Here is a 27,743-nt window from a genome sequence, read left to right as displayed (position 1 = left end):
TCAGGACGATTTGGCATCAATTTCTTTCACGCAACCTCTACCTTACCGAGGGAGAGATCAAAGATGTCGGGCTGACTATTCAATGCTATAGTAAAATTTCAAATACAATTCAAGTATTAAAACCTTCGAAATTCGTTTATTCATAGTCGCGAATAAATACAAGATTACAAGTACGATACAAGTACGCTGAGCCACTTCCGTGTGACATTATTGGCATACTGTAGCAATCATAGCTCGTGATGAAAAGGCGGGTATAGCGTCGAGAAATTATTTAACGAAAGAAAAACTGGGAAAACAGAATAACGGTATTCTTACATGAAGAGCTACTGTCTTCCACACACGTGTGCTAATGATGAACAAATCGAAGTAAGTGGAAACATATTTGGGCGGGGTATTTGTGTAGGTTGAGAATGCTCCATGATTGTGCGCTTCGTTTTGACAATAACCAGAGTATTAATCTGTCGGATGAATATTTTTGGTGTAATACAGTAGACCGGGCGGACGATCCATGGGCGGACTTAGCTCCGCTTAATCTCGGCATACTCGGTTCTGTCATTGGTGATGCTCACACTGCTAGGTGGGCGACTTCCATTCTTGGAGAGAGCAGACTGATCCAAATCAGAGTAGATGATTTCCTTGTTGTCCGGGTCTTCATCTTCTTTCTCCCCATCTTTCTTTTCGTCACTTTCCTGGAGCTACAAAAAAAGTGTGTATAGTCAATATTGCAGATTTTTCTTTTAGTTAAGGTCTTTTTTCATTGTACTTGGGCTTGGGATTCGGTGGTTTGCTCTTTCTTCGTTTTCTTGGCGATCGTCTTTTGAACAGAGCTAAATAAAGAAGTCAGTCTCGCTCCAAACGATAACTTGGTGGTTTTGGGCTCGGTTTCGTCTTCGTCGGCATTGTCGGGTTGATCAGTAGATTCGGTTCGGGGAGATTGTTCGTTTACATCATCTTGTGCTCCGGTTTCTACATCCGTCTTTGAATTCATACCTACATAATAATACCAGTAATGAAGGTTGAGTCGATAAGAAGCCAAACATAATGCAGGGCAAGATGATTTTAATCAAATAAAATCGCAACCTACCAAATCCTGGCAAAATCTGTTTGGTATAAAGGGAAAAATCAGACAATAGAAAGTCCAAAAAGGAGGAATATTCGGTATTGTTTATATTTTTTTCGCAATTTTACACAGATATATAGAGATGGGACAAAAAGGTAACATAAGAATGGCAAACAAGGGCCTGGGCGACCATGAAATTCGACGAAAAAATTACTTAAAGGAAACACGTTCTTCATCACTTTTTGTTTTTCTCGATCTTGTTTATCATAGTCTACATACAATGGTTCACATTGTTACGCTAAAAGATTAGCCGGGGAAGGAATGAGGAATGGACTACCTCTAAGGATTGGGTTAAAAAAGAAGTTTCGCATGTATTGTTATGGAAAAAGACACGACTCCTTTCATAAAAAAATGTGACAATTTAGCCATGGAGATATTGGAAGAAACAGAGCAAGAGGGGAAGTGATTCAATGAATGAATGAAAGTGTGCTACCATAAAAAATAAAGAATTGCTGTTCGTCAACACTATCAATGAGACCGTCGAATGAAGGGAGAGTTAAATATTTGGTTGGAATCCAAGGAATAATAATGACCAAAATTCGTTTGTCCTTGGTTTCCCTACAATGAATGCTAAATAATGATAATGACACCTCGATCCCAAGAAGTGACGATCAGGCAAACAGGCGAGCAAGCAACAGTTTCGTCTTCGTTTTTCAATCAAGTTGAATGGTGAATTGAATAATGAGCAGGGTAAGAAATAGGTAATAGCCGTTTCGTTTGTTTTGTTGAATAAATTGTAGTTGGTCACGGGTCCGGGTCAGGATGATGACCCGAGCTTGATATGACATTCTTTTCAGAGTTTTGAAATCGTTGTTGGAGAGAAAAAGAGATAGGTTCTTGAAAACGCGTGACGAGCTTTACAAGAGGACAGAGTTGAGTGGTTTCGTTCTTATTCATCACTTGATTGCCTGGGTGAACTCGAGTACAGACAATGCTGCATCGAGTCGACAATCCAAGCAGATCGTGAAAAGTAAAAGTTTTGTTCTTCTTTGGTTGGGCGAGAAAGAGGGTCGGTTAAACAAAAGGTTTGCGTGAGTATATAGTAAGTCGGTTCAAGAGCTTTCTTCCAATGATCAACAAATATGGTTTTCAGGGACAATTACAGGGCGGGGACAGGGAGGAAAAAAGAGTCAGATGAGTCACAAAAGTCATTGCAGGCGCGGGGGGGGGGGGGCAACCTTCTGCAAGAGTTGAATGATGAAGATAGGCCGTAATCTGCCCGGATGGCTGATATCATATTGTTGAAGAAAGTTCGAGACTAGTCCTGGATATCACTTTCCTTGCAGAAGTGCGTTGAAGGATGTAGATGCGTGATTAAGAGGATAAAGCACACACTAAAAGCGATCCTGGCTTGATTTATATTCCTGTTACTGCTGTTGTCGCCGTAGGATGATGGATGATTCACTCTTTATAGTCAATTGCACAGGTCGATCAGTTATTTCATTTTCGGCTGCATTGTTTGTCTGTCCATGAATTGGATCCGTCATCACTTATGGTACGACCATTTAACAAGAATAGTCTAATTTGAATGACTTTGCTAGCTCGGTATGTTTTTGTTTGTTCAGATTCTTGCTGTTCTTTTTACACTGGCGTTTGCGCTCCATTGGACTTCTTATCTTCGGCTTCCGTGGTGGCCACGGGTGCCTTGGGCTGATCCGAGGCTTTCGCATCTGGACTTTCTGCGGCAGCTTTGTTGTCATTGGCCGCAAGGGCGGCTGGTTTGGGATTTAACGGCTCGCCCTTTTCGACATTGTCGAACGCAGCTCCATCTTTCTCGTCTTGTAATGGCTCACCCGACTTGGCTACAACAAAAAAGTGACAGATGCCATAATGTGATGATGGTTTTTTGATCCTTGATTGATATCTCTTGAGATTACAGTGTATTTTATTGTTAGTGAACAACATGATTGTATTGAATTTTGGTGGTTAGTCGGGTTAATCAGTCTACAGTTACGCGTCAAGGTTGAACAAAGAAGAATTGGAAACGAAATTGAGTCGGTTACTCATTTACAACCCGAAAAGATCTGAATGTCTACGCAAATGTGGTTGTTCTTCTATTTTCAAGCAAAAGCCAAATCAAATCAGATGGGAAATAAAAATTGGTCGAGGAGAAGCAGGAGGAGAAATCTGGTACATAACGACTATGGAAGCAAAGCAATAACAAGCAACAAAGCAAAAATCAAAAAAATAGCATCACTACGGATCTCGTCACTTGGATTTGGCACGCAGCACGCTCACTGAAAGACGACACAAGCACAAGGACAACGGAACAGCTACAAACACATGTTACACTATTCAGGGTTAACAAAATACGGCGAAACAACATCATCACCACAGAAGGTAAATCATACAACCTTCGGGTGCCAAGAAAAAGTCCCACAAATGAATTGGACCGAAAAGCTCAGGTAGCATCAGTTGGTCTGTCCCAATTTTTACCTTCTTTTTTTTGAAATAAATGTCTTTTTGATAGTGGATCATTTTACGAGATGTTTACGCCAAAATCTCTCGATCTTCGCGCTCTAAATGAAGAAATGGCAAAAACACGCATGAAGAGGAGGAGGAGGAGGAAAGAAAAAAGAGAAGCGGATTAAGAAGACTGGAAGAACAAAAATTGAACTGCTCAAGCATGCATTGGTTTTATCGTTATCGGTTTCTATATCATCCAAAAGAGACAACAAGCTCGGAAGATATGCTAGTCATGCGACCAACAAGACTTTGGTATTAAGATAGTATGCAGTATCTACAATCAGTTATGTTCAAAAGAAGCACATGTTTTTTTTACATAAGATGATCCAACAAATAAAAGATCATAGAAACCTCTACGGGTTTAATGTGAAGAATCAACAGTTTGAGGCATTGAATCACAATGCAGCAATATGTTCAGTGGTTCAAGTCCGTCGAGTTGAACGTATATTGCCAAGGAAAGCTTGGAAGGTTTTTTTCCGATTTAAACTGTACATGCATTATGAAGCTGGCTGAATGATGGTCTGATGATTGTTTTTTCCGACATAAAGTGTCATGTTCAATAGCGATCATTTCTTAGCATGCAAGATGAATGGAGTTGATAAACCCCGAATTGAAATAGTCACTTACGAGCAAAGCAAAGAATGCCTTTGGATCGGGCCACGATCAAGATCACCACGATCAGGAGCAGGATGATCACCACAACAATAATGCCAACCACGGGGCCAGATCCCATGGGCTCTGGAACAAAGAATATTACTCATGGTTTTAAAATCCCGGCTTCAGGAAAATCTGCGTATCAAAATCAGCGATGTTAGTTTTCAGATATTTAATGACGCTGAGATGTGGAAACGCAGTAGTTCGTGATAACGGCGAGATCAAGAAGTGGGTTACAAAGGGATCTGGACAACATCCTTCCAGACAACGTGCAAGTCTGAAAGTGTTAGGTTCTCCTCACGAACTGCGAAACACCGAGAACTGGAGTATAGTAAAAGACGGTTGCTCCTCTGGACATGGAGCAGAATCTCCAGGTTGCCCTTGTTCATTTTCTGACACATTTAGGACGCCAAGTCTAGTCATGGCAAGACAAGATAGAAATGTATTTCTGAGAGTTGAACGAGCATTACAAGGAGGAGTTTAGTGACAGAACTTAGTCAGCACATTTCGAGCGTTTGAAAGAAGAAGCTTCACATTTTGTTTTTAATGTTAGTAATGAAAGATAAGCAATGAAGTCGGCTTCTTCCGAGCCACTAATGGAAGCTGGAAGGCATGTTAGTGTACGAGGTGAAAGACAGAAGTCCAGATTAACAAAATCGTTTCGGCCAAGAATTTGACCTTCGATCTGAACGAAGTTCTCTCAAGAAGATAGGAAATATCCCAAAAAGTCACAGAAATGAAACCTTTCTCATCTGCATGATTATATTCACTCACCCCCGGTTTCGTGGTCTGTCTTCAAAACCGAGGAATCTGAAAGTTATTATAGTTGGACATGCTTAAAAACGAGTGCAAAAACGACATTCACTCATATCTGTCAAGTCTGGGGTGTGCAAATTTTATTGTACAGGTCAAAAATGTCTTTTTTGGGGGGGGAGGGGGACTTACAGTCAAAAAAATTGTCCAACCTATTATTTATTCATGGTGAAACACTTACCCGCTGGTGGCTTCTCTCCCAACTCGAGCTTGAAATGGTATTCGGTAGTGCCTTCAGTGTTCTGGACGACCAACTTGTTGCTCTTGCCGGCCATCTCAGGCGTCAAAGTTTCAATGTGCAACTTGGCTTCATATTCGCCAGGATTAGATTCCTGAAATATCAACTCGGCTTTATTTGACCAACTCCTTCACGTTCCTCCTTAAACTAATGAAGTTCTTCACTAGATTCTCTTCATAACAACAGCCTTCAAACTTTCTCTCTCTGGATGAGACTATTTCAAACAAGGTACGCGAATCAAGGCTGTAAGTTCATTTTCAACTTACACTGGCGGCGATGAACTCCGCGGTGTACTTTTGGTCCAAACTTTGGGCTCCAAAGACCACGCCATTATCCTCGGAATCGTACATGAACCAGGTTCCCTCGGTGGGTTGGGGATTAGCTTGCACATTAATGGTGACTGTGTGAGGCTCGCCCTCTTTCAGACCATAGAACACTTGCTCTTTCACTTGATCCCTGGGCTTGTAGAACAAGTCCAATTGGGTCTCCACGATGTTTTCTTCATTTTCGAGTTGAGCCTCGCTGTAGGCCATGTGATCGACCTCACATCGGAGACTTTGGCCATTGTGCTCGGCATTGGGGAAGTATTTGAAGGTCTGGATGTAGTTCACTTTGCCATCACCGCCCTCTTCTTGAGTATCCACAAATTCGGCCTAATGAAAGTCGCAGCAAAAAAAAAAAAACGAGTCAAAGTGTGATTTAGGGCTCGTTATGACTACGAAAAAAGACTTCTTACATTGATTGGGTTGGAGTCGATGAACCATTTGAACGATGGTTTGGGACGAGTCTGGAGAGCAACACATTCGATCTCGGCGGGCTCCTCGGTTTCACTTAATCGGAAAGTGAGTGAATTCCCTTGCACTTCGTTTCCATCCATGCGAAGCAAGACTTCCTCAGGTGGAATGGCTACGGTAACATTGATGTAGCCATTGCCAGTAATTGAGTCGCCGGAGTCGGGGTCGATGGCAGACACGGTACACACCCATTGACCATTATCGACATTCCTCAAGCCCTTGATCTCGATAGCACAAGTGAGCTCGTCTACGGTGAGATCCGTAATTCGTCCACTTTCGTATCTGCAACAGTAATGTCGATTTAAATTGAAGTTCGTGTTCGTTTAACCACATAAGAAGGTAATCGTTGCATTCACCTGGCTCCAGCATATACGGAGTAGGGTTCTCCGATTGGATTCATGAAAAGGCATCTTTTGGCTGGAGATGGCGATTTGCACACCAATTCCACTTCTTCGCCTTCTTTGGCTGTGACTAGGAATAGGTTGGGGGTGAGTTCGAAGGCCTCTGCGAAAACGCCTACAACAAAGGAGAAGAGAACATTAAGTATCAAGTTGTCACGATATGGTCCGTGGTCACAACAATGATTTATTCATGTCGTAAACTGGGTCAATCGTCGAAAAGGTTTGTGCATTGCACCGATATGTTCAGTATTAACAGGGCTGCATTCGTGCAAAACATGAAGGGGTCTTCTCTCCTTCTAAACAAATAAAACTTTCAGGAGGGGAATAACGAAGACAACGGTTTTTGAACTGTTAAAGCGCCCTTCGCTCTTTTGGAGCCAACAATAATGTAAGAGCTCCCATATTACACGGGTCATGTAATCAAATCACAATTAACAAACGAACCTAAGCATAATCAAGAGCCGGAGGCGCAGTTCTGCTATAAATTCGTTGAGTCAATATTGGACTTTTCGATAGTCGATATCAGCACCCAAGATGATAGATTTGGGACGAGGTGGAGTAGGGAGATCCTAAATGGTCTTCCCTATGTGCCCTCCATATGATTGGACTTAATACATTTCCCGAGGAATTACCAAAAGATTGGCAGAATAAATACATTTACCAGAAAGGAGGGATGTACGAGTATCAAAGGTTCCGTCAGACACAGGAGGAACAGAGAGGGAGAGAGGACACATTTCCCAATTTCCTCCCTCTTCTACCCGTATTTCCCCCTCTTAATCCCATCGACCGGATAGTTGCCTCAAGAATTTAGAGCATGTTCATTCAGAGAACCCTAAGATTTGCCTCTACTTTGACCAAATGAAGGTTCAAAACCAAGTGCCTGAGTCAAATCCAGAGTTGGGAAGGACAAAGGGTCCTCCCATGTATTTGATTGCTCCTAGTTCCATTTTGTGGTTTGGCCACTCAGCTCACTCTAAATTGGCCAGGAGCAGCAACGACTGATCAGACGCTCTATCGCCTAATGCATATCTAATTATTTCCTCCAGAAGCGTCTTCACGAGCGAGTTGTAGCCGGAAGGGACAGACAACAAGTCATTCCTTTCACCCCTGAAATGATCCAGGTTTGGCAAAGTGATCCATCACAATTAAATAATCTATGAGAAATGAGCTTTCTCTCTCCCTTCACTCTTATTCTTTACCTGGAAAGTTTCAGGTTATCCCCGTCTTTGACTCTGTCACCCCTTGTTATGTTATTATTCCTTGACTTTTCGTCGTACTTGAGGCACTGCTGTAAGGGCTAGTTTGCCTAATTAAGAAGGGTGTCCATGGGATCACACGAACCAAAAAGGGGATGGATGAAGAAGGGGAAGGGAACGAGAAAGAGGGAACCATTACAATAACATGGAACTGGAGGATGTAGAAAATGAAGAGGGTGAGCAAGTGGGTGGTTGGCAAAGGGTTGCTATGCTCTTTCTAAAAGCCACGAGAAGAGAAAGGAGGGTCCAAAAGGATTAGTATGGAACCATCCAAAAACTCGCTCAAAATCTGGTTGTTATTCAAGCTTGGATCTAGAAGACGGGAAACCAAAGACTCATGGTTGGGCATATTCGTTCTTTTCAAAGTATTGACAACTTTTCCTCACAATTAGGCTATGAAAAAACGCCCGATAAGGATGGATTCTAGAAGCTAGGAAAAATTCAAACAAATTGCCAGCAACGTCAGCTGAGCCTACATTTGGATTTGACGCGGCTTTGTTCAATCCACCTTTGTTTCATCCAGATGATGTCTCGTCGGTTACAATCATCCAGAATATCGAGAGTTATGATACTCGCGACATCAAGGAATTTTCTCGAAATACTAAAAGTGTCACAATTGACATTCTTAGGCCACCATAAATTCAATCTCAAAGTTTCACATTGTTTCATGCTGAACTACTAGCCCTACTTACCTTTCACCTTAACAGCCGTTCTAGCTACTTCAGAAACTTATACGCCTTGGGCGCGAGAGGTACCTTAGAGTAACTAGCATCACATCACCATATCCATCATTTGACAGTTCTCGACGATGGCACATCATCATCGGTCTGCAATTGATTGTAGGGTATACTTGCAAATAGCTCCTCCTTTCATCGCCACCCTCCTGATGTATGATGAGTTGGTTCCCGATCCATTAAACCACCACATCATAATCATCCACCAGGTTCATGTACTTTCGTTGACCAGCTGCTGAATGCCGAGAGGGTTCTGTAGACAGAAAAGACCTCAAACGATCCTCTCCGAAGATGCATTTGTGTTCGAATTGGTAGTTCAAATGGGACAAGTAATGCCACTCTTCGTGGAGACTTCTAAGCAAGCGTACTAGATAAAGGCCGCCCATTGCACGAGGAAACGAGTACTTGTCCATTTCGGCGATCCGCATCGTGCCTCAGGGCAATGGCCGCGTCTCTCTCGCTTACGCATAGCCTCTTCACCTCTCACCTCAGATGATTACTGCATGATTAATGGAAATTCGATGGAACAGCTGCATTACACAAGCAAATCTAAACAAGTTGTTTCCCACTTCTACACGGCGAAGGATCTCTTGGCCAAAAAATAATTCGAATACGAGTACGAATCTCGGTCAATCCTCTTGACTAAGTAGCACACAAATAACACTACAATGTATCACACCAGAGGGAGTTACACAGGAATCCATGGCAATAAATTGACGTCCTTACGACCAGGTCAGGATTCATGGTAAATTCATAACGGTGCATCAAGCTATTCGCCGATATATTTTATGGTAATCATCGCAATCTAAGAAGTCGTGACGGACTTTCTCACAGTGAAGGGCGTCATGACTTTTCCTCTGGAGTACCAAAAAAGCAATCGGCAATCATGGTCACAAGAAGCGATAACTTTATACAGGATTGCCGTTTTCTCGAAGACTAGCAATGTTGTGAAATTCCTCGAGGATCGTCGGAACATTTGTTCAAATAACATGTGTCTAATGTCAATCCTTTTTAATTCCATTTCTCACTTCTTTGTCGCATTTCCCACATTGGCGACAAATACTTCCATGGAGTAACGAGCTTGCAGTCGTACACCAAGGAAGACGACTTCCTGGACATAAATTTTCATGAAAATGTTACTGTAGAAATTCTTTTTCTTCAACGACCCGGTTACTGCTTTGACGCATCCTCAGATTTATTTATCAAAGAGTCCTGAGGGTCGATTTAATCTAACCTACAAATCTAGGAGTCTCTTCAATGGTCGAGTCCAGGAACAGGATCAAGTCAGATTATAGCGTTAACATTCAAAAGAGTTTGAATGTAGTGCAGTACAGGACAGTGGGTAAGTAGGGACGAGCGACGCCTAAGCTTCTAAAAGAGAGGAGAGCTTTGATAGCGATCTAGAAAAATATTCAATATTCATCTTCTTTTCGGTTAAAACCTTCTGTTCGTGACGTTTTCCACCTTTCCAAAAGTAAATCAGGCTTTCGAGAAAGGCAGGAAAAAACTGAGTCAGTGAATCTTCAGGATAAAGATCAACCGAAATCGCAACGGAAATATACAAATGCTCAAACTATTCCATAAAGCATCGCTGTTGGCGTTCACCATCCCGGTAATGCCGCACAAGGTTGGGGTTACTAGCTATCTGATGACAAAACTAACTTGACACATGCTGCATTTCGCACTCGGGAAATTTATAGCAACCCTAAAAATACGAGCTTAAAGGGGAACGACGACACACTCCCAAAAGCTTCCCTTTCCTTATTTCATCCCCCTTCACCCTCTCTCTCTCTTTACGTTGCTCGCGATAGCTCGTAGCTAGGCAGGGGCAGTCTCAGTCGTCGACTTGTCGATGTAGGCTCGGAAACTCCAGGGAAATGGGTCCCAATTCCCGTCTCAAGCTGCTTCTTTCTAGCCATCGCTTTGCCTTCGAAAGTGCAATCCAACACTCTTACCATGATGACGATGAAAAATACTATACAATTGAAAACTGGAAAGCCCACGCTAGAATATGGAATGAAGTGGATAAAGAAATATGTACTCGGCGTCTGTGGGGACACTCGCAGATTGGATTCACCCTGAATGAATCAAGGAGCTGATTGAGTGAGCCCAGCCACTTTTTGTTCGTGCTCATCCACTCTCCAAAAAATCAATGTTAATCCGATGGCGATTGTGTGTGGAAGACAAAAAAGAGAGGAGTACCCAGATAGAGACCATGAATATTTAACGCGTATAAAGAATATCTCGGCGACCAAAAGAGAATCATACACAAAGGCGACTTTTAGAGAGTCAGAGTGAGAACCAAAAATCCCCTCAACTCTCGTTCTTTACTCGAGTAATTCCTGCTTTTTCTCAAGAAATGGTGGGATGGTTGGCTTTCCCCCTCGAAAGTTTGGTCATTTAAGTTCGCGAGATCCCTCTTGTCTCCTATTCCTTGGTATGCTCTGGTAGCAGAGGGAGGTACAATCGAGTCGAGGTGGTTGGGATGGGACGACAGCCATATATGCTCCACTATAAGGAGCAACTTAGCCAGCAACAAGATGGAGGGGAGCACTCACTTCTCCTTAACCAAACCACGGCACAAGTACAAGTACCACAGAGTAAGAATGTACATCAAGCTTTCTCCTCAGGCTTTAAAGGATAACAAGGTGCTGGGCTACATCATATCGGGAATAACTTCCAATCTACTATACTCTGGTAGTAATGTCTCGAGGGTGGATGGTTCGAAGGGTGGTGGACTGCTGGCAGCCCCGCAGAAGCGAAGGGGGTGAGCGTTTGACTCCTTGGTAGAGTTTTTATGTCTCCGCATTACGAAATTCTATTAACCTCCTTCTGTGATATCGATCCCATGAAGCTGAAACTCGTCATCAGCGAGGGAAGGGATTCTCAGAGAGAGAGAGAGATAGCGAGTGCAATCAGAGGGAAATGAGCCGGCAAAAAGACTGAAACTTCAAGAATGTACCGATCACACCCGTTTCTTTTTCTTAAAATTGGCTGAAGCTGTCAAGTCCAAATCTGTTAATGCAATCGTGCTCTTCCAAATCATGAGCCATGGACGTTATAGGTAACTAAGCAAACGAATTTTGGAGCGGATGACGTCGAATCATCCATCCAAAGCATTCACAGCGTCCACGTGCCACTGCAGAATGTCATGGAGAGTGAAACAAAACCCTCTAAATAAATAAGATTTGGAAAAGAAATGAGATTTTAAATGTCAAAGCAGAGGCTCATAATTGATTTAGCAGGGCAATCGCCTTCCTACCAAGATTAGTGCTATTTGAGTGTTCCAACGAGAAAGGGTAGAATGAGATCAGTGCCAACAACTCATTCGTGGCGTGCAAGTAATCCGGGTTGCATTTCATGATAAAAACAATATTTGGGACTTGTGTCGTACGTATTCAGTCCAAAGTCAAACGCTTTTTTCCTTGAATCATGTGCCAACCTCGTAAAGGACTGATGTCGGAAAGTGACAATGGAATTCGAGCCCAGTCATGAATGACCTATTCCAGACCTTCTTCATTCATTAGCTCGTTAGCACTTCTATCGATTCAATTGATTTGGTAAAATCAAAGCATGATTCTCGAACTCTTGGCGAAGAAACCTTCACAGCCGAATTACAACTAGCCAACCTGTCCGTTATCATCCCATCCACTTAGCACGGTTGTCCCCGTCTTACTTGCAATTTTCCAAATCGAACGAACTGTCATTGGCACGTCAGTCAAGTACAACGATCCCCCGCCATTCCAATGGCGCTGTGGTTGCTACCTTACTCCTTACTAGTATGCACTAGAGAGGTAGTAGGAATAGAAATCCCCCATCGACTTCTCAGATGTGGACAGGTGGGTATTTTCACAGACAGCGCTGTCCCAAAGTCGTTTGTTACTCGTTAACGAAGCGTTTTATGGTGGAACACAACTTAATCCCATTGGGGGAGAATGAATATTGATCTCTCCTTTACAGACAAGACGACATCAATAACAATAGCCCACTCAACTTTTGATGAACTAAGTCGCTCACCACGAGCCTCTCAAACCGAAAGGACCCCCTAACTCTCGATCCCAGTACTTGTACCAATGATAAATAAGCTCTCTTGCTCACCCCAAGCGACTTTCGTGCCCCGACATCCTCGCTAGCAGACTCGTTGATACTCGTCGCTACTGAAGCTTCTGTGAGAGCACGTTTTTCCACTGGAGAGCGCAGATGGATCATCAGTTCATCTCCATCAGAACTGTGGAAGGAGAAGAGGTGACAATGGAAGATCCACCCAAAGAACGACACAGCAAAACAGGATCTATCCTGGGGAGCGAGAAGAAGAGAAGACTCGTCGGTGCTCGTATGTGGCAAGCATCCTGCACCCCAACACATCTCTTCATCCGGGCAAGCATGTCATGAGAACAGACAGGGAGAGAGAGAGAGAGAGATTGCATAAAAGATTTCGAAATAAAGAATTTCTGAAAAGTTTGTGAGGGTAATCTCGACACGATTGATTGCTTTCGAACAAATGAATTCGCCTCGGAGAGCTCGTCTCATCATTCACCGAATAGAAGGAAAAAAAATTAGATTCTTTTGTATAAGCACTCCAAGGCTCAGAAGAGGAAGATCATTAGAGATCAAAGCCAGTAAATAAGAGACAAATCAAGCACAGCTGAGCAAATCAAACGAGGCAGAGAGTTAACAAGATGGCCAAGAAGTTTGAAATTATTCAAAAAATGTCGGTTATTCGCATGTTCCTCATCTCTTTGAGCCAACAGTCATGCACCAGGTCAACACCTCCTTACCCCCCTGAGTGAGGGGACCAGAATGACTCCGAGGGGGAGGAGAAGCAGGAGAAAAATTCCCTTCAGAAGCCAAGCAAGGAATCTCATTGCGACGCCCGAGGCAGTTTTAACCAGCCAGCTGTCAACCCTAAATTTTCACTCTGCAGGAGAGAAACGATTCAATTATTGACGTCCACACATGGAACGAGACACACACTTCATGTGACAGTTATGTTCTGGCAGCCAGAACTTCGTTCCAATTCAGATTTTTGGTATCCTTAAAGCTTGAGATGGAAGCTCAATGAGCAATTCTTCTGTGGTGACAAGACCAGGACAACGGCCATACTGCAATTGACAGAATCTTGTGCCGAGGCACCCTTAAGCATAATTAGACAAGCTTGAGGAATTGTCATCCTCGTTATTTGTCTAAACACTTGCTCAATCGTCCGTGAAAGGAAACACATGGCCAGCAACACCACCCATGGGGACAGAAACATTTACACTCCTTGTGTCATACGGGCAATGAGAAATGAACTTTCAAAACTGCCTAAATGAAAGCCAGTCAGTTTTGGCGCAAATCTTCCTCCGGAACTTCCAATTTTCAATTGGATGAACTGCGATGAACTTGGTTCTCTTGTGTGCAGATCATGCCCGAGGTCTAGTAGCACGTTTTGATAATGTGACTAAATTGCTTTATGATCCTACTCCATCGAACCAAAGCCGGGACTCGGTGTGAACATGGAAGTGACTTCTTACCTGGAAGAGAGAAACGAGAGAAATTTTAGGATTATGTTCCCAATAACAACAACAGAATGCGTGTATGCGAGACGGAAAGGTAACAAATTGTCCGAGAGATCTCTAACATCTGACCAAAGCGCAATGAGGTTTAAATTGGACAACTTCCTCGCTAGAGAATATTATGTGAAAAAAAACTCGACGTGGATCTTACTGAATGGTAACCTTCAAGCCCTAAGCATAAGCATCATGGTGAGATCGGCCAATTCTTGAATGTGGGTCATAAACTTGGATCATTGTCGACTGGTAATGACATAAGCCATGGAATTTTATTCCATGATCAGATTTCACTGCGATACTGAGCGAGACGAGGGTGAGCCGAGGCATAGTTATTCAAAGTGATCGTCACAAATCATTAGCTAGATTTCAAATTTTGCTCCATGTGGTTTCAAGAGAACGAAACATTTCGACATTCCATTGAGAAAGTTGTTGTTTTTTCATCCATTTCATTTGAAAAGTATTGTCGAATGGCTCCAACGGTGGTTGAGGTGGTATGTTGTTGCTGCTCTATCGGTGGTTGCCTCCTAGCTGGATTGGTCTTGGCAATGCAATCGAAGAAAATGGAAGCAACACCATGGCCAGTCACAAAAGAGCTGGACTCCTCTCTTCATCGTTTGCCTGTCAGCTGTTCCAAATGAAGTTTGGTATTATTTTCCGATCATAATTCACTCGGATCAGGTCCTATCTAGATATAATGATAACCTCATCTTCTCCACACAAGGGAAGTGATGGTAATTCTCGGCCAAAAACGCCCCTCAAGGTTAAACGGTCCACTCTCTCTAGAGTAAACACTACGGATCCAGAGAGTTGCTCCGACAAATCGATCCGTGATGACACAGAAGCCAAATTACTTGCTTATTCTCAAAAAAAAACTGTAGATACTGTATGCTTGGTATATTTGCTGAAGAGTATTCTCCAATTAGTGGACAAAAGCCTGATCCTGAATAATCCCAAATAATTCTTTGTCGGTATTTACGTTGCGGAGTAACCAAAGTAACTATACTTACTCGCCCTCTGCCTATCAAAAGAACCAGCTTCCGACCCTATATCATTACATCGAGTACGATTATTGGGGAAATATGAAACCAACAACCAGGGCATGCAGAACCATAATTATATGGACGAGCTTGCTTTCTTCTCGTCCAACCCTGTCGAACCGGTCTCCCCTCTTCCTTGGAATTAGTCCTCCCATACGGCAAGATGTCGACCAAACTTTGGTAGCAATTTGCCAAATTACCATATGGACTGAATTTGGCAACTAGATGTGCACATAGGACAACTGGCGGGAAATTTGAAATGCATTTCACGGTCCTCTTTCATCCTCAGCCACCAAATTTACAATTGCAAGTGTCAAGGAGTCAATTGAAAGAGTCCCACACTCTGTGCAACCCTACTATCAGGGGCCAGCAAAAGGTCACCTGCTTCTTCAGGAGTTGCAAACATGTGCAAAAATGCCAATTGAACAGCCCCTCCATCAGTTTCCTTTCCTTTCTTGGGAACAACAAGAAAAGTTGGTTCATGGTTCGGCCATTAGGCCATTCGGTCATTATTAGGAAGTGGAGAAACGCAACAACGCTCGCTTTTGAGCTCGACTGTCAGTCAGCGAGTCGGGTGCTCGGTCGGTCGAGATATTGATGATGGGGATGTTGTTGGTGGTGGGGGTTTACGTAGTGGATGTTGTTGTTACAGCTATTGGTTCTCTATGGTTGGTTATCGGTCCTCCTATCGATGGGGGATGAAGAGAAACCCCAGGGGAAGCAACGCTTTTGTGGCTTTTTGGTTTCCGAGAATGGTGAAGCCATCATTCATCCATTTATTGTGAGACTAGAAGAACGTTACATTGTAATCAGCCAAGACCTCCGTTCACAAGGATGACTCAATAATAATCCAATTGAAGCGAAAAAACTGAGAGAATGATCCATTCTATGAACTCGAGTCTAAGTGAATCATCGCAAATTCGCTAGCCTTGCGTTCCATTATGAAGCATCAAGGCCAAACGACGGGCAGTAGTACACTAGGCTACGTTCTTTAGAGTACGGTACATGATTCGGATGATTGCAATAAAATCCCGTCATGAAGTTAATGAAACACCTCATAAAATCCAAGGCCAGACAGTCTCGATTGACGGATCGTATCCCTTGCATTGCAGCCTATTTCACTGGGGAATCCAGCCAATTGCGGCACTTTCCAACTGTCCCTACGGAGCTATTTGATCCGTCGTAGGATTACTCTGTCTGGACCATAATGTGACTTATCTCATTCTCAAAACCAGCGACAATGAACCAATTTTTCGACTCCCCAGCAAAAGTAACGAGCCTCTACCCAACTACAGGGGTGAGGAAAACAATCTGTTTTCAATCGAACAGTTGATGATATCCTTTCCAACTCCTTGCACAGTCGACGCTCGTTTTACTTTACGATCCCTCCATACACGTAAGAAAATGAATGAAAGAATACATGCCGCGGTGCATACAAGAGTAATCTATTTGTCTATACAAGTTATTCGTTCGATGCCGGAATCATGGGCTCTGACAGAGTGAACGAGGGGTATTCATGATCAATGCTACCCTGGCACCTTAATAGAAAAGTTTTGTCGAAAGGCCATAAATGCACTGTCGACATAGCTCAACGAACGCCATCTTGACTTGCCTCCTCCTCAATCGATAGACCAACCAAAATGAACCGTTGGCCTTTAAATTCGAATTATTCGAGACTAATTCAATATCGAAAATGGACGAAGTACTTTTAAACCAAATATGGACAGTTTAGAGCACGAATAAGCGCCTTCCTAATATAGAGAGGGCGAAAAAGCTAACAATGGTCAACAAGACCTTTGCTAGGCTCCCCAGCATCATGAGAAATCTGCCAAAATGGAGTTCAAGCCATTACGTTAATATCTATAATTTGGATAGACTTAATTCCAGTTTTCGGCCACTTTTTCCAAGGCTCTGCCATCGTTGGGGAGAAGCAATGGCACCAATGGCCGCTGAGAAAAATCCTACTTGATGCCCCAATCTGAACGAACGAACGTACGTACGAACGAGTCCGCAGGCCGAGAGGGCCACCTCACCACAAACGTCCCTAACAGTTTTCCAGTGCCACAATAACAACATTTCTTTTTTCCCTCTGCCTACCACACATAAAGGCATACGAACTGAACGGACGAGGGGGGCTCTGGACTGAGTGTTGTCAAAACTTTGTTGCACTACTCTCGTCATAACACCACCACCACCACACAAAGAGTACATAGCCGTCTGCAACAACGACAGCAGCAAAAGTAGTAGTCAAAGCACCATCCATTCAGCAATCCTAGTGGCGATGGCCATCCATGTAGGGATGGTGGGAAGTGGGAGGAGGTGAATGCCCGGGGAAACTAACTTGGATGGCCCAGCTTAAAAGCATGATAGAGAATCATTACTGATTAAAGAAGAAAAGAGGGAAAATATGACTTTGTGGTGATGGCCATCAGCAAAGTCAGCATCGTGTTGTCAAAGAGCTCTTGTCTAAGTGCCTACGAAAGATCTATGAACGGCCGATAGTTCTGACTTGTGGCATGATTTGGCGACCTCCACTCTGGACCCGTAATGGCAGTCAAGTTCAGGCGGGATATTCTTCTAGGGGGGGGGGAATTACAAGATCAGTAGGGTTACAAATGGTGCCCACATCTAATCTACTCTAAGAGAGATGTTTCGGGTTGCACTTAAATCATTGGGGTTCAATACGATAGCGTATCTCTGATTTCAAAACAAAAAAGAGCTACTTTTCAAATACTAGGAAGCACAAAAGAAGAGATCTTTAAGGGTTTTGCAACAAGTTCCACTGGCTACTCTTCGTGGTGAGCTCTCTCGCGGAGAATCATTTTCCATGAGCGAGGCTTAATTTTCCTCTGCTCTAATTCACTCGGGGGCCCTTTTCACTCTCGTTTGTCGAGAAATCTGCGGCGGGATCTCTCAATTCCATCACACAATGTTGTCAACATTGAATCAGAGCTAGCCTATCTCGCTAGCTGCCACACCCAGCCATGTGTTGTTTCGAGGCAGCTAACTTGGCATGGAAGTAGCAATGGAATAACCAGGCAAGGGGTTGTTGGATACAAGCTTGGTCGATGAATGAAATCTATTACGGGCCTCGATAGCAATTTGCGGTCCAAGCAAAGCAACAATCGTCGCCTTAGGCACTTTCGTGATCAATGAGTACTGAAATGTACAAGGTACATTAATCGCTAACCATGCGCTTCGATTCTATTAAGGTTGTCAAAAAAGACAGAAACACGGGTGCTTCCGTATTTGAATTGTCAAATCTATTCCGGTACATTTGACGCCAACCACAAAGCCAAACGTGATCAGGGCTTTTTTATTGACGAAGCCACAAATCAAACTGCTAGTAGTTACATGGTTAATCTAATTCCACTCTAGACGCCCGTCTTGATCGATCAATTTTTGATTCAGTTGTCGCTCGATTCCAGCAGAATATCTATATTGCGGTCGACGGTATTTGAAGACCTTAAATCGCAGAATTTTGCAGAATTAACACGACAATGAAGCGAAATTTTCTTGTAACCAACAACGTTTCCTTTCATCCCTACAGAGTTGATGGGAAGAAAACAAAAAATCTTTGGATTTAGCAACCAACATATTGCTCTCATGCACCTGAAGTGCCAAGATATTCTTTCGTTACTTGTGCTTCATTTTGAATTCTCCCACCAACTGTTTGACGACAAAAAAGGAAGTATTAGCAAGCTCGGTGAGAACATTGTGAATTCAAATCAAGCCGCAGGCACAAGTTGCTGGCCAAAATCCATCTCCCACTAGCTAAGTCGGAAGAAGTCTGAACTTGGTAGTGTAAGGAACATTCTCCATGAATTCAGCTGGCTTCTTGCCCCATATAGCGAGGGAATCGCTAAGCCATCTCATGGGGTATCGAAAACATTACCGAAAACCAATCGCATGGTTGGAATGAGACTATTTTGTGGCTTGGACGATCATGCTATGTAGGAATGGTTTGGTGAATGACCTTCTTGTTTTCCCACCAATCTATTTTGGCAACTGTTCTAACATTATAAATACACAGAACTTTTACATTGGAAGCTAGCCCAAACATTGAAATCAATATTAATTATAAACGTACCACATGGAGGATAGTTCTCAATCAGAATAAGGAAATGGTCCACCCGGATCCAATGACACTAAATCATAAAATCTGAATGGAACCCATGGTTAGCATTTCCTGAATGAATAAAAAAAAATATGCATGCGAAGAGGGGATGGATAAGGAGCCCCATGAGAATGCTCATTGTCGGGTGTCCCTCCCACTTTTGTATTATGGATCGACCCGGTCTCTTCATCTATCGGATCCAATCAAAATTAATTCTACTTTACAAGAGGGCAACCCATGAATAGAATGAGTTATTTTCTATTTGACATCGTTCAGCTTTGGTCGATTGCAGATTGTGCTGGGACGGTCTACTGTAGAGCATGTGTCATACACGAAACGTGCATGCGAGTGGTGGCGTCATCCCCCCCTGGTTGAAAAAAACCTAAAACGAACTTGACGTTCGGTGCTTAACTACTCGTGACAACGCAGGACAAAGAGAATGATAGTTGCCCTTCAATTGCAGCGAGTGTGAAAGCTACGACCAGGCAGCGTTCGTTCGTCTAGCTACTACTATGTTCCTTTAGCTGTCGGGGAAAGCCTAACAAGCTTAAAAAGAGAAATCCCATGGAATTAGCAATAATCTCCACTTGCCCAATCCACGTGAGCTCGGTTTGGTTTCGCTCCTCGACGAAGTTCAGCATTAACTCATTCCTTGATTTCGAGGTAAATTTTATGTACAAATAGTTCTTCTAGCCCTCTACCTTGGCAGCAAATGCTTCACTCATTGGAAAACACAGACACAACGTCACAACAATCCATAAAAGCAATACGCAATTTTCCACGATTTAGACCGGGCGCTAGTCCGTCAGTTAGAGGACCTTTTTTTTTCTTTATACTCGAAGTACTATCGTGAATAACAAAAGGACGGTGCCATTTCAACTTGACTCCTGTGGTGATGATCGCTGTGCTCTCTCAAGTGAGGATGCTCTAAACCAATGGTATGAGGCGTCAGTATGAGTAACTCAGGAGAGATGCAAGTAGGTCTAGCGAGACAAAAGGGCGACCCTCTTCAAAACTGGAGGGTGAGCGAATCCCAAGAGTGGACCAGAGCTGGTCCCCCAATTCGACAAATAATACTGTACGACTACTGAGCTTAACAATGTACATGACATTTCCCACTAGCAGATGCGCTTGCATACGCAATCACCCGTTGAGGCTTGGTTTGGGTCTTTACAAAGACCCTCCACAGAAATGAGGCATGACAGATCTAGATTTGGGCGACGCTTTCCTTCCATACATCATTAGATAAGGATTTGTGATGGTTTCGAGAGGACAAGTTCAAAAAATTATACGTCTGATTTACTGCCCGTGAGGCAGCCGTTCCATCTACGAACGGGAAGCCTTCCAAATGATTTAGAGAAAGGATCAGATTTGACCTGTAATGTCGAGTCTGGAAAGCAAACGTTGGCTCGTGAATCATAGTCTGTCATCCAACCGAAATTGATTTTCATACCTCTTACGACAACGCCATCAGCCTGCACACATCCTGCCATAATTGCACATTTAAATGTGGCCCAAGACTATATGAACTAGAGTTACAAAGATGACTAAAAATATTCGATTTTCATATGAGAGTGATGTAAATAAATAGCCAGGAGCCAATCAAGCATAAACTGCTAAACAGCGCCTCCAAGGCCAACTAGATAGAACCAGTCTTAAAATGAGTCACAGCCACAATAAACGACGAAAAGAACCTAAATTAGTTATTAACGCTCAGCATTAACTTAGCATTAAGACTATTTGAGGCCTTGGTTATCAATTATGACTGGGAGTAAAGAGGAATCTCCCTACTCTTTTTCAGCAATGATCTTGGGTCTTTATTAGTTGATTAATTAGAGGTAGTTCATTTTAGATAAGAACATTGTGTGCTTTTGACATTCGATAGAAAGTTTAGTTGACTATACAACATTTGCTACATCCACACCTCGTCGCTTTGTTGGACAGACACCATGACTGTCAAGTTGGTCTGACTTGTTGGCTTGGGTGGATGGATGGATGGATGGATGGATGAGAGAGGAATGGTAGTCCTCCATCACTTTTGTTCTTCGAGCATTTCGATGGAAGCAGGATTGAAGCAAATCATTCCAAAGAAGGAGAATGGAGCAAGACCGGGAGTGGAGGAGAGAAATCCGCTATGCCATTGCGACTCTACACTCACCAAAGTGCCAACTCATTTCAATTCATTATGTTAACTAGGGAGTAATTATAGGACGATAATGATGACAATAGCCCACAATTTGGACCAGATGGAACCCCCTGAAATAAGGGTGCCCGTCTTCCATGAGTCAACAAACTGCGATGCCGGTCCAGTACAAAGACCGAGAGGCTGGCGCAACAACTGGACATCATGCTCTTATCCCGATGAAGTAGAGTACTCTTGCAAAACTCCCAGATTTCCCCTCGCGTGGAAGCAGTAATTATACATACATGCCAAAACCATCCTTCGATGAGGAGCTACGAAGCTTCTTCAATGCAATACTCAGACGCTAGATGTGCAATAAATGGAAACCACAACTGAGAACCAATACCACGGTGCTCTTAAAACATGACAAGAATCATAACGAAGGCAAATATATTCCTTTCTTTGTATTAGAAGCTTCTCATTTATTGATAAGATACACATCCTGTTGGAACAAATTTGGCGAGCCTTTGCGTAGCATTTCTTATGAAATTGCCCTCCCCTTCGGCTGATTCATTCTTCTCTATTAACAATTCCAACGACTATGGATGCAAAGCAGAGCTGCTGCTGCTACTCCGAGCTCCCAGCAACTTCCTGGACAAAGTTTTTACATGGACTCAAGGTCAAGGTTGTATCAATTGAGCACCAGTGGATTCCACACGGCCAGGGAGTGCAACAGAAATCATCAGCGTCATGATGAAGAGGAGTGGAAGCATAGAAGCGAGCGTAGGGAGGGCATAGGGATCTAAGCACGGATGATAGGGGAGCACATGTGCTGATCCACATCAATGAAGTGCACACTTTTGTTTGTCATGATTGTCATGGCACTCTAAATATCATTGCATGCAATTCTCTGCTAAGTATAATCCTTTCGATCAAGTCTATTTGCCCATGAAAATTAGAACTTTGAGAGTGAGCAAGAACATTGTTTGACACTTTTAATGTTATCATTGATGTAAGATATTCAGAATTGATTTCGGTAACCAACATCTTCTGATTATCACCTCACTGTTTCCAACAGACTACCTTGAGAACTTCAACATCCTTGTCGACATTCATAAAATGTGAAGACTAAATGTCCTGAAGCTGCCGTTGCTATGTTCCTCACTTGGAAGATCTTGAAGCGCAATTTGGCTTCGGTATGTGGAATACGTTTGATTTTTCCTGTCCGTCCGACAAAACTTGACTCAACGACGCGAGGAAGACTTCTGAACTTATCCTTAGGCCTGACAAGAACAACCTCCAAATCATGCTGAAGGTGTGGCTCGACAAGCCAACAAGTCATGTCTCGAAAAAGGATGCAATTCAAGAAAACGGTTTTTTTTATTTCACATAACTTGTTTCGTCGAATTGTTCGTCTTTTTTTAGAAGTTATTCAAGATTTTCTTCACCTCTTTAAGCGAAGTCAAGGCTTGCTATTGTTACTTAATGTTGTGTCAAATAAATTGCCTGAACGGAATTGAATTTGTACCCTTGGAAAAGTGAAATAGTCCAAGAGAGAAGACTCCGTAGTCTCATTCCTTCCCAAATGACTTCAGACTAAATCGACGCAAGTGCTCAGAGGCAACGGGAGAAGATTGGGTGAAATTTTTCTGATTTTCTCATTGCGGCAGGTGAAGATGGTGCCTATTGGCCTCCTACTCACCACAAGCGATCATGATTTTTTTTCTCGAGAACTCTTGACTCATCATGGCACCATTACCAGGCGCACTTGACTCACCCCACAAGTTGGATGTGTCTAGTACCACCAGCAGAAGTGGTAGTAGTAACTTCCAGATGTTCGTTTTCCACCACTTCTTCGATTATTGCGATAGAAATCCATCGCAGACTCGAGTTGACGATGAAGAACAGAAGCCGACTAAGATACACTTTCAGACCGCAGCTTTTTCACCAATTTTGAGGCTGGTGCGAAATATCTTATTTTCAGATCTTAAAACCCCATTGCAAACCTTCTGACAGAAATCTGTCGTCACGTGGACTAAAATCGACTGTTTGTGGTTAAGCACAAGAGCATGACAAAGTTTAGTGAAATAGTGCCAAATGATCTGAACTGTCGGATCGAGTTAAACGGCGAATGATGGTTCCAAATTATAATCAGACAAGATCTAGGTCTACCTTGAGCTTATGTCGTTAAAAGATTGCGTACCAAATAAGGAGCACTTCCTAGAACTTGACGTTTTGACGAGCTCTGCCTACTCTTTTTCAAAGATTGATTGTTCGCACTCATACTATACACCACGTTCGAACGTACAATACTTCTGAGACGAGGAGGTGCCTATAGTGTTAATTCAGAAAGATCCTCTTTTAAACAAAGTGACACGACAAAAAAGTGAGGTAAACAAACTGAAATCCAACTTTCTCGGCGTCGATATTCACTCTTGTAGGCTACACATTGTACGCTGTCTGCCTTCTTTGTATGCAATGCATGGTAAGGAGCATTACTCCAAGATTGCTTAATCTAAAGGCACTTTCTTCCTTCATTTCTTCCTTTTCCACTCCGGGCATTGGAAAGGGTGTACTTATGGAGGAACTCTGCACACATTCTTCAAGCAGTTCCCCTACCAAGCAACACTTAATATCATCTTACAAGCAATGACAAACCGTTTAAGTTCGGGATCAACTTACAGATTGCTGGCCGTCTCCCTCACTTGTTCAACATGTAATCGGCCATTGGTGGGCGAGATTGTGGACGAGAACGCGAGGAAGCCTAGCTTGTATGGAGGCGGCAATGCTTCAGAATCGGCTAATAGGATTAGTAATGCATCTTATACTTTAACAATTGCAGTACACAAAGAGATAGGAGGAATCTCGTTTTCTCGTTCTGTCTTGGAATCGTCTTCGTGCCAATTTGCATGCAAGACAGAACTGGGTCAAGTGGGGAACATGTCTGTGGGAAAATACCCTCAAAGAGAATGACTTCCCTGCTCAGCCTTTGGTATACCATGTCAGGAGAAAAAAGATCCACGATCAGGGAAAATGTTGCGTCTGATTGCGTTATTCAGTATGCGGTGAACCCTCTTGCTAAGATTGGCTTGAAGAACTCCGATGAATCTCCTGACCTTTGAAAAAGTTGTAAATCAATGTTCATACTTTTTATATCCAACTTTTACTTGCCATGTTTCGCAATCCAAGCTGTTCAAAAATGCCTTGTCCTTGTCAGGGATTTTATGGCCTCACAACATGGCCTTAAACACGACGACTCCCCACAGAGGACAAATTGTTTGCACCAATTCTGACAAACTGTCGCTCAGTTAAGAAGGGGGAAAGGCGGCCCAAGAGATCCAGCTGACACTCCACATTCTCTAATACGGTACATCGAGCCCGTTTAAAAACCCCCAGAAGACAGCGTCGGGTACTCCCCCATCCTGTAGCAACTGGACCTACTCAAAGCTGCCTCGCCCTGCTTTTAGGTGTGAGTCAGTTCCGAGAAGAATTCCTTCATTCCTCCTCCCCCTCGGGGGTCTGTCTAATGTCTCTCAACATGAATAAGTCACTGACAAAGCAACAAATTTTCTCCTTGATTCTTCCTCCTCACCATTCACCGCATATAGGTATATAGAGTCTTGGATTCTACACGATGAGCGGATGAAGTTTCGTGTTCGACATTCCACGAGTTCCTTAAAACCTAGGTACAATATCAAAGAACAAAGGCCAAGAAAGCAAGGTATAACGGAACAAGATAGACGTGCGTCTCAAATAACAAGGGGAAGATCACGGCCTCAAGTCGATGCAACTTGAGAAATCCATTGTTTTAGACAGTAACTTGGCAGTTTGTTTTAATGACCCACAAAAACGATGTTTTGAACCGACATCAGTCATTTCCAACTAGCGGTCCGAGCAAAGGATTAATATGAAACCGTCATTGACGCTGCAAAACAACGGGAATGATCATCTGGCCGAGCGGAAATTCGCACCAAGATGACAAAAACCGACCTCAGTGCGAAAAACGTCCAACTCGCCATGACCATCACTCGAGTCCGGGGAAATGGAAGGGAGGCCAATGAACGACACCTCCAGTGACAACTGAAGTTTATCAACAATATCGAACAGGTTCTCCCTCCCACCCAGACTCAACCAGTGGTGAATTGCCATCAATCGGGGGGAGGAGGAACGAACAACTCATTGTCCGTGGATATGGACTGTATCACCGCCCTCTTTGCCTCGACTCCAGTTCGACAATCCTCCCTTATTACGCTTTTTCTGTGCTTCACCTTTACTCCGAGTGAGTGAACGAAGGCTTGACGGGGCTACTCTGGTGAAATTTTCAAGTGTTTTGAAGGCAAGCATACCGGTGCAAGCAATTCGATTTCCGCTGGGCTTTGTTTGATATGCAGCACTGAATTAAGAGCTTCAATGAATCGTCGAGCTTGGTGGCTAGTCCTCAACCCAGCCAGGTGCACTTTCATGTAAGTGGTAGGAGGAGAGCTCCATTCGTCAGTCGTCACGGACTGGAGTTCACTAAAAAGCCGGTGAGCGCGGGAAGTAGTGTCATATGACAAAATGGAACCATTGTCGTGATTTTTGAACAATAATAGCCATAGTATGTCGTCTCGCAAGAAACTGGCTTTCGACAATTTTTGTCTATTTGTTGAGCAATGTGATGTTCATTTGTCAAAAAATCGCTCTATACAAACGGGAAGAGACAACAGGCCCTCCCACCAAGATGGCAAGATCAGCTTTGACGGACAAAGCTGCGCGTTTTGAAGAGTAACGGCGAGAATGGGCGTAAGGAAGCAAACTACCAGCTGAATTTGTTTAAAAGTTCCGTCCATTTTTCAAGGAGAAACGCCCTAGAAGATTCATTAGTCTTTATTTCCAGAATAGTATTCACATACTTGGAACTGGTTTCCATTCCTCAGCCACATAAAAAAGACCAATTTGAAGAAACAATTCTAAAGCAGGGACAACTCGCAAAGCATGGCATTGAACCACATCATCCACCATGACTAGTCTTTCGGTCTTTGTTCGAGAGAGACGTAACTAGGCTTTCATAATAATAAAATGGTTTAAAGGTCCATAAAATCGGCCAGCCCACGCCTTTTCGGACCAGCCACGAGGTTCCAACTCCAAAACAATGACCCAAACCGACCAATTCCTCGTCCTCGCTCAAGTCAGACTGACTTGCAAAAAAACAACTGAGACGGTCCGTCCTCTTCCGATTGAGCCCGGTAGAAGCTCCTAGAGACCTGACCGAGACACGTAGGCCAGCCTCGGAATCTTCTCGTGGCCTCTCTTCCTTCCTTCCTTCCCTCCCTCTCTCTCTCTGTGTTCTACCAAGAAAGGCTTTCTCTCCTCTCAAACGGTAAAGAAAAAACTTCAAAATTTGCCAGCCAAAAGCGACAAGGACACACCACCCAAAGGGCAACGTGATTTCGAGAGAGAGAGAGATGGAAAGCGAGAAGAAAGTCCCTACGACGTGGATCCTTCTTGTTTTGGCGGGCTTTCAAGACCACTAAAAAGGCCAAGCCCATAATCACGCTTAAGCGAGGCAATGAAACCGCTCGACCTCTCAAACGTTACTTCCCTTGCATGTAGGTAGTAGGCTTACCATTCCGCTTCTGAGAAGTAAATAAACAAATATCTGTTGCCATCTTACCTGAGACGGTTAGTGCCATAAGAATGGCCACTACCAGAGACCTGTTAGCCATGGCGGAAGGCACTAATTGTTCGGGTTGAAAATCAGACTTGAAATCGAGTCTCTTAGGACTTGGACACGACAAAACGGCACAAACACAACAGAGGAGCTCACTCGTGAATGAGGGGTCAGTTACTTGAAGAAGAACAGGGTCAAAACCGTATTCGAAGGCAGAGACAGAGAATAACAACCAAAGCACTTTTGTTCAAGCTCCGGGGTTTGAATTTTGTGAACTCGGCTTGGCAATCCGTAGGAAAGAACGAACGTTGAGTCACCTCGCTTCAATCTTCACCGTTCTACTCAAACTGAACCCTCGTCGCTCGTCGTAAACCTCGCCTTCTTCTCGCTGTTCAGGATCTTGGCTGGCTCAACATGCTCGCACCGTGTCATACAGACGCACAACGCTCTGATCGGGCAGCGAGTGAGCGAAACGCCAGGGAGAAGAGAGAGAACGGCTTGCGCGTCGTTGCCTCGTTTCTCTGCCGTTCGTTTCTCCCCCCAAGTTGACTGCTAAGAGCACCCACCCTCGTGGTCCCGTACCTCGGTTTTCTGGGTACGAGTGGGAAGAAGATGTGGCTGGTAGGAGTCTCTCACTCACGTGGATGGAGCTTCTCCCAATATTTGGTCGCACCGTGCATTCCAAGTACCAATGTCTCATGCAAGGGCTCTATCGTTCGTTCACGGATGGAAATATCGTCTCAGTGGACGGGGAGGGCCGGCAAAGAGCATAGAATCAGACCCAGAGAG

The 27,743-nt window shown here is 43.5% G+C and overlaps 1 protein-coding gene across 4 annotated transcripts; it reads right to left on the bottom strand.

The window, feature by feature from the left end:
• Positions 1-108: 108 nt before the first annotated feature.
• LOC131889790 (fasciclin-3-like) lies at positions 109-27,743 on the bottom strand. Of its 4 annotated transcripts, XM_059238973.1 has the most exons (9): positions 26,958-27,709; positions 6,442-6,601; positions 6,028-6,367; positions 5,558-5,944; positions 5,235-5,385; positions 5,015-5,050; positions 4,214-4,324; positions 764-990; positions 109-695 (listed from the first exon to the last, which is right to left on the bottom strand). In XM_059238973.1, the coding sequence occupies exons 1-9, from the start codon at positions 27,007-27,009 to the stop codon at positions 519-521; spliced, it is 1,641 nt and encodes a 546-aa protein (XP_059094956.1). In that variant the 5' UTR covers positions 27,010-27,709; the 3' UTR covers positions 109-518. The 4 variants fall into 4 exon arrangements, with proteins under 4 accessions (XP_059094956.1, XP_059094957.1, XP_059094958.1 ...); XM_059238974.1 differs by lacking the exon at positions 5,015-5,050 and having other exon boundaries at positions 26,958-27,507; XM_059238975.1 differs by lacking the exons at positions 109-695; positions 764-990 and adding an exon at positions 1,153-2,922 and having other exon boundaries at positions 26,958-27,743.

This window comes from Tigriopus californicus, chromosome 11 (genome assembly GCF_007210705.1).
Source record: "Tigriopus californicus strain San Diego chromosome 11, Tcal_SD_v2.1, whole genome shotgun sequence".
Classification (NCBI taxonomy): domain Eukaryota; kingdom Metazoa; phylum Arthropoda; class Copepoda; order Harpacticoida; family Harpacticidae; genus Tigriopus; species Tigriopus californicus.
The sequence above is the reverse complement of the archived record's forward strand: the minus strand, read 5'-3'. Positions and strand labels throughout refer to the sequence as shown.